This window comes from Limulus polyphemus, unplaced genomic scaffold (assembly GCF_000517525.1).
Source record: "Limulus polyphemus unplaced genomic scaffold, Limulus_polyphemus-2.1.2 Scaffold2944, whole genome shotgun sequence".
Lineage (NCBI taxonomy): Eukaryota > Metazoa > Arthropoda > Merostomata > Xiphosura > Limulidae > Limulus > Limulus polyphemus.
Genome location: NW_013668554.1, coordinates 35290 through 43118, shown reverse-complemented (window position 1 = coordinate 43118; position 7829 = coordinate 35290). Strand labels below are relative to the sequence as shown.

At 28.5% G+C, this 7829-nt stretch overlaps 1 protein-coding gene across 1 annotated transcript in view; it reads right to left on the bottom strand.

The window, feature by feature from the left end:
- Positions 1-2514: 2514 nt before the first annotated feature.
- The window catches only part of LOC106468273 (protein HGV2-like), a 39100-nt gene continuing 33785 nt past the window's right edge, over positions 2515-7829 (bottom strand). The window contains exons 8-11 of the mRNA XM_013928692.2: positions 6740-6784; positions 6315-6368; positions 4949-5062; positions 2515-2840 (exon numbers count right to left, since the gene is read on the bottom strand). Coding sequence (XP_013784146.1) covers positions 2775-2840; positions 4949-5062; positions 6315-6368; positions 6740-6784 — 279 coding nt within the window. The 3' untranslated portion in view covers positions 2515-2774. The remainder of the gene's footprint in view (positions 2841-4948; positions 5063-6314; positions 6369-6739; positions 6785-7829) is intronic.

Genomic DNA, 7829 nt, shown 5'->3' with positions numbered 1-7829 from the left:
TTGACTGTCAGCAGATAAGTTAGTTCATCATACACTTTGGATTCAGTATAATGTATTTAATACAATATGTGGTTACTACAGTAATTGGTTGTCAGCAGATCATTTTGTCACATACTTTGGAATCAGTATAATGTATGCAACACATTTAACACGTAGTATTAGTATTTACCGTCCGAATGTAGTTTTTCCTTCATTAATAATCATCATTTTTTAAGCCAATTTTATAAGACGAGTTTCGGGCAAGAGACATTTTTAAATAATAGTTAAGAATAAAATACTAAAATGTTTATTCACAGTTAAAATGTTTATATTTCCATACTCCAAAGTATACTTTTCTTCCCCGAACCATTTTTGTATTTACATTATAATTTGTGTTTCAGTTACACACACACATACAAAATATAGCATAACTGGCTAAGAAACAAGTAAGGCTTGAGCTTGAAATGAGCACTTTAAAAATATTACAGTACATTCACTTCACTGGATTTTTGATATGTATGTAACACAAATGTAAAGAAACATTACTTAATGAAACCCAGTGACAGATTTTATAATTGATCTTAACTGATTATTTAATTTGTGTATTATTCAATTTCTTTCCTATGTAATTAAAAATTAAACACTAAAAGAAATGTCTAAGAAGTGATAAACCAAACATTTTCAAAACTTGTGCTTTTTTTAAATTAAAACAAGTCTGTTTCTACTTTCTAGAATCAGCTAGAAGGAAAATTATTTTGTTGTAGTTGTAAACCATGGATAATACAATTAGGTGACGTATCACTCCCTTTGTTCCTAACTTTTATCTACCATAATCATATAAAAGTGGCAGTAATTTGACTATTATGGCAGACTTATGAATGTATATTTGTTTTTCTCATTAAAATGGTTTTTTCTATGGCTTAATGATCTTTTTTTGTGATAGTTTCATTGAACTTACTGCAGTAATACATGCTTGCAACTTGATTCAGACAAAAGTGGCTAATGTAAACCAGAGAAAATCACCTACATTTAAACATTTTGTTCATGTTTTGAATATTGACTGAAACATCATAATATTTTATAAACACTGTAACTTCATATTTTGTATTATAAAATGCACCTTTTAATGCATAGAAAAGTTGTGTCTACTTAGGGCCACATTAATCAATAGACAGGGCAGGTACTTGCCTATATGTCCACAGTTCCAACACACCATATGAGGGTTCATGGTTCACATCCTATTGCTGCTAGAATGCACTCCTCACATTGGGTCTGCAAGTGCTCTTATAGAAAGTGACAGCCAAATCCTACTATTCAATTAGAGTAATCCAAGAGTTGTCTGTGGAAACTGTTAACTACCTGCTTCCTTTCTTGTACATTTCAAAATTAGGTACAGCTAGTCCTTGTATAATAGTTTTGTGTAAACATTTTGAAAAAAATAAATGGCACACAATGGCTATATTTATGTCTGCCCCTCCCCATCTCTGAACTACTTGACAGAGTTTGCATCCAGTCAACACTTCTTCACTTTATGTGGATTCAAATTAATATGTACAAGAGTGATTAGAATCCTTCAATTATAAGTTACAGACCAATTCAATTATTATCTTTCTGTTTTGATCAATTATATGTTGTTGTAAATAGTGTACACGTAATACAATTGCTTCTAAGACATGGACACATACACTTTGAACTATCAGAAATGACATTTAAAAACAGTTTATAAAAAGGATGGGTCTCTAGCAGTTGTGGTTTTTGGAAACAGGTAGGAAAATGTACTTTTTCAAATACCTTTTTCAGATAATTTTTAGCCACAGCTCCGAGTTTTTTTGTCAAGTGCAAACTTTTAGCTCGTAACCGATTTGAGATCTAATTACAGTTTTGGGCTCAGAAGGTCAAACCCTTTGGACTGACGTATTTGACCATGCCCAATGTCTCATAAATTAATTTACTCTAATCCTGCCTGAAAGAATTTCAATTTGAGGGTAGGCTGGTAGAGATAATGAGGAGTAATAAAATTGAATCAGGTATATGTGCACTCCACACTTGATATTGCTGGCACATAAAAATATAGCTAATAAAAAGGTCTCATAGATTAACTAACTCTCATCTTTACCAAAAGAATTTCAAGTTGCCAGAGTTATTGCGGATTCCCTTTTGTTTAAATTGAAAACTTTAGTTTTTTTTAAAAACATTTTGATTTTGTGAACTGTTCTTATGGATAATGTTTCTATGAAAAAAAAAACCTTGTGGGGAAGGGAGAACCTACACAACTGAATTTTCCTATGAGCTTAATGTGGTCTTAATTTGACCCCGTGTATATTGTAATTTTACACGATTAAAACCAAAATGTATCCAGTAGAGTTAAAATTCAATAATGGTAGTGTTCACTTAAAGTTAATACATAATTCTGCTTCTCTGAGAAGTTATAACACCCTTTAAAGCTAACTGAATTCTGTTTCAAAACTTAATTCTGTACAACTAATCAAAAATTCCATGTCACATTCATATGAACATTTAATTCTTCTTTATCACAAATACAAGAAAATTTTTTTGTCTATATTAAAGAAAACGAATATTGAATACACAGAACATGTAAAAAAAAAGAACAACCACCCTCAAAACTTGCACACTATAAATGGACAATGTCAACATTTAAAAAAATTATGATGTATTTGAAAACATCTTGTTCTCACAAAACCCACATGGACACTTTTTTTTTTAATATATATACATGGAGTAAACAATTGTATATAATTTCTTTATAACAATGATGGGAAATTAACTTCTTCCTATCAAACCACTGCTTGATTACTTGTGGCTCTCTCTGCTGGCTGCTCAATAGGTTTCTCAGTGTCATCCTAAGAAGTAATAAAAGTGTAAATAAAATGCAAGTTTCTTTTCAGCATTATAAAAGATTGCTATCCATACTTCACAGTGATTTATGTCTATGGTAAATATTCTTATTCAACTTCCCAACCTCTGATCAACACAAACTTTTCAAGGTTCTTGAGCAAGTCTCTGAGTATTACTGAAACCCTTTACTTAATTTACTCGCTACTTTTTACAAGTTTCACAGTCATTTGAATTTTTTCCCCTTGTTACAACTATAATACATATTTTCAATAGTCTGCCATGAAAATTTCAGGGGTTCTTAGGTAAAGTACAGAACTTCAGGACACCTAGAAGTACAAGTTAAGTAAACTAAAAATTGTTAAACTAACCAAGAGAAACTGACCAGTAAGGAGTGAATTTCTAGAAATATTTAAATCTTTCTGCACGGTCATCCTTTATTGTGTATGTCACGAGGTTTTAGTGACTTACATTAAAATTTTAATTAAGCTACTTTTTGTTTATGTTATACCAATTAGTATAGCATAAACTTGTAGCTAATAATTCATATTTTAATAGTATATACCTTTTAAATTCATAATTTTTATAAGGCAATATTTTATAAAATCTTGAAATTTCCCTAGTGTGAGAAATGTGCCATATTTTCTCTAGGCATTCCGTCTTCTCTATTTTATTCACCCCAGCCCCCCAATAAGTATGAAATTTGACATAAATTACTAATTATAAAATACTCTCTTTTAGGATTTGTTAATAGTTCTTTCTTACGTTTACTTCTATATTATCTATAACCAATAGAAAGCCAAGGTTTTCATCTATAAAATGACATATTATATAATGTTGTTTTGTGAACAGAGAATTGTCATTTTCTCTGTTAGTACAAGCTTTGATCCTATGCTAAAGATAATGACTAGCTTGGATGAATTTGTAACGGCTCTTGTTGCAGTTATAAAGCCAGACAAATTGTGATAGTTAAAGGAAATTGTCTGCTTTTTACATGTTATTATTCTATGTTCGTTGGTACATTATATAATTAAATAAAATTATTTAATTATATAATTAAATAAAATTATTTAGACCGTCACTACCATTGGTACAAAAAAAAAGAAAAAAGTAGGGTTATGCATTGTCAACAGCAAAAAAAAACAACACAGAAATGGGTAATGTAGTTTGAAAGCATAACATGATCTCCTCGTTGTTTCCAACTTAAAATGATGTAAATAGTAGTTAGATATGGTTCAAAGGGCAATAAAACAATAAAATTTAAATACAAACAGACGTACACTGTTATGAGTTTAAAGCTATTTATAATAAATGAATGTAGTTTCATGTTACAAATTAAGTCATTCTAGAAAGAGAAAAATGGTAATTTAGATTTATTTTGATTTTCTGTTAGGTGGTTATGAGGTCAGTCAAACTGACCAGCCTTGTATAGAGTTAAAGTAGAGAAAATAACAAATAAAATATAAAGTTCTACTGAAAACAAACACTTGAAACATATTTAGGAGATTTTAGAAATTATGCAAATGAAATTTGAGATTTTTGAGATGAAGAAAAGTATTTTTAATCTTAGCATGAAAATCATTTTGCACTCAGACTAGTCGAAAAATATGATTTTTTGTATGTGAAAAACTTATTATGTTTTCTGAAAGTCTGCTAAATTTTGTGAAGACGTACATGCTATATTAAAAATTAGTAGTAACAAAACTATAAAAACTTTATTAAACAAGTACAAAGAGGTTACATAGTTGGTCAAATTCACCGAGCCCATGTTGAGAGAGTAAAGCCAACATCAAGTATAACTGTCCCACTATCCCATGAAATAAATGCTGTGCAAGGTGTGGGAACCATTGCTAATAATTACTAAACTAAGTACTTAAGGCCTTGTGTTTTCTGTCCCTCACTGATTAAATTGCTGTATACTTGACTAAAACATCTGGTATTATATTGTACAAGTGTGCACAAAAATGGTAAAAATAGTAGATTAAATAACATAATACTTTGATAGTTCATAATTTTATATAAATTGAAGAATGTCTTTTATGTAACAAAATCAAAATATAATTGGGATAGTGTTACTCACTAATTCTTTTCATTTCTATCCTTAATATACACTTACCATTTTACTTTGTACTTCATAATTTTTATCACCATTCAGAGCTGATTTACTTTCAATGTTTGTATGAGATTTCTTTGCTTGAAGATCACACGGTTTTTCATCTTCTGCTTTTCTCTGTTTTAATTAAACTTGAAATATGTTATTTTTGCAATATACACTACATTGTTTGAAAGTAATAAGTAAAAAATAATTAAAGTTACTTTTACTAAACACACACACACATATATATATATATATATATATATATACATATACATATAAATTTTTCTTCCACTTAATATTTTAAAGTTGAATTGATCACTTTTTAAAGAAACAATGTTTTTAATTTATTTAAATTATTGTATTGTCAATTCTACTACATTAATTTTGACTTGATTTTCTTAAAAATTATTACAGCATGAGACATTCTAGTTTTTGTACTAAATCCATAAGTATACAATTATAATGTTTGCTGTAAATGTTACAGTAAATATTTTGCCTAAAATATCATGTTAAAGTAATATTCATGGGAAGCAAGCAGCACAAATGTTACTGAATGGATGTTGTTCCACAAGATTTAAGAAAAAAACTAGGATAAATGATAAAATATAAACTGACATGTGTAAATTGAAACTTTTCTAGTATATTCTGTGTAATGTTTCAAGCATATGCCCTTCGTCAAGCACTAAAGACCTTGTTGTTTTCTTTCATATGAACAAAGAAACTTTTCTTGCATTTGCAATAAAGAAAAATTAAATGTTCATATGAATGTGACATGAATTGTTTTATTAGTTGTACAGAATTCAGTTAGATTTAAAGTGTTTTGTAACTTCTTGGAAAAGAAGAATTATGTATGAAGTTTAAATGAACAGTTTTAAAGAATAAAATGGTCTTTACTGCTTGACGAAGGGCATCTGCTCGAAACATTAAAAAAAATAAAGAAAAAGCTTTGATTTAGACATTTAAATTTATTCTTTATTAATATTTATCCAAGCATAAAAGTTAGTCTTGTTTAGGGTTACATAAACTCACTTGTGAATAATGTAAAAATTTTCATTTTAAATCAATGAAATTCTGAAATAACAGATTTTTAATATTTTATTCCTTTTGAATAATCCAGTTTAGTAGTCTTCTCTCAGATGATTATGGCATTTCTTAAAATTTAATCTACATTATCTTCATCATTAGGGAAATACACTGCAGTTTTAGTCAGTACTCACAATACCTGCTGGTTTTTAACTCCTTTAGTAGATATCAACACTCTCCAGTTGTTTCAGCTACAATCTTTTAGTTAATGGAAATAAAAAAAAAAATAACACATTTCTAATAATTTTGATGATAGTGGTGAAAACCCACAACAGTAAATAAGTAGATAATCTACACTCACCTTTCTCTTGACTAAGTGGGTAATGTTTGTAGTTGCTTTTGTAGGAGAAGTACTCTAGCAAACAAACACATAAACAAAATTATTTAATACTTATTCCCACTGCTTTAAAGTAAAATAATGAACTTAAAAACTAGGTGAATACAATACCATGTAAACAATGGGTTAAAATACTTTTTTCTATATCTAAAACAATCACAGGTTGTTTTTTCTTGTATGTGCAGAGCAGAAGTGTGGAAAATTAAAATTACTGTTTTTTAAAGTAACTGTTGTATTTAAAACCATTTGAGACAATGCTGCACCTTTGTTTTGAAATCAAAATCTTATATTTGGATTTTTATGAAAAAAAACTCATTCTCTTGTCAGGTGAATTTCCCTTAGTAAACATTAATACATTTATAACAATACTGTAGAAATTAAACACTCACCTGTGAACTACTGTCACCAGCTGCATTCAGTAAAGTTAACTCCTGCTGCAAAATAAAATTCAGTTTTCAATTGTAAATACAAAATACTTACACATATATACTATTTCGTAAGTATATTTTTATCAACTCAAAATTACATTTTTTGTGTTAAAGACAACATGCTCTACTGCACTTTATGTTGTATTTTATACCATTTCTAAACACATGAAATGTGTAGCTGTCACACATCCCTCTCCGGAGTACTAGTGTGAAAAACACTTTATACCAAGTGGCATGAAAATTAGTAAAAAGAAAAATGTGATTTGCAAAAACACAAGCTAGGCTCCATTTAATACTACTTTACAGGAGTTTAATGGGGAGAGTGGAATCAATGATTTCCTGAAAAGAGTGGGTTTAAATTTTTATTTTTCAGAAGGATGGGTATGAAAATACAGTCTTGAAGATACAACATGCTATTAATAAGTTGTAGGCCTAAGATGAAATTGTGTCACTTATTTAATGTGTTATTTGTAATAACAACATGGGGTTATGAAAAAGGAGAGTTTGGCTTTATTAACCCTTTAACCCGATCACTGCCGGTTACAACTTTCTGCATAGCCAATGCAAGTGTTGCTATATTTTGTTCCAACAATAAAACTAATGTATGAAGTTGTTTGAAACTTCATAAGAACTTTCATAAATGCATGTAGTTTAAGAAACATAAAGCTTGTTACTTTTGGTAAATTGTTTTTTCACATTATGATATTTAATATCTTGGAAATTACATTAGGAAATGGTATTTATAAGAACTGATTATATTTGTTCCAGATTTGAACTTCTTACTTTTTATGTTTTAGTATGTTATTTCAAAATCTCTAAAACTTTTTTTTATTGTCCATAAAATGCAAGTTTTGTTTATTTTTAATAATTCAATAACCACGTACTCTCCTTACAGTTTTGATTAATATACAAGACCAAAAATAATATTTCTAAGTAAACCTGAATAATAAAAGAGTATTTTTTTTATTTTTTAACTAGGATTTTATGTTTATATATGAATATAAAAAAAAAAAAACATTTTAATTTTGTTTCATAAATGTATTTTTTATTT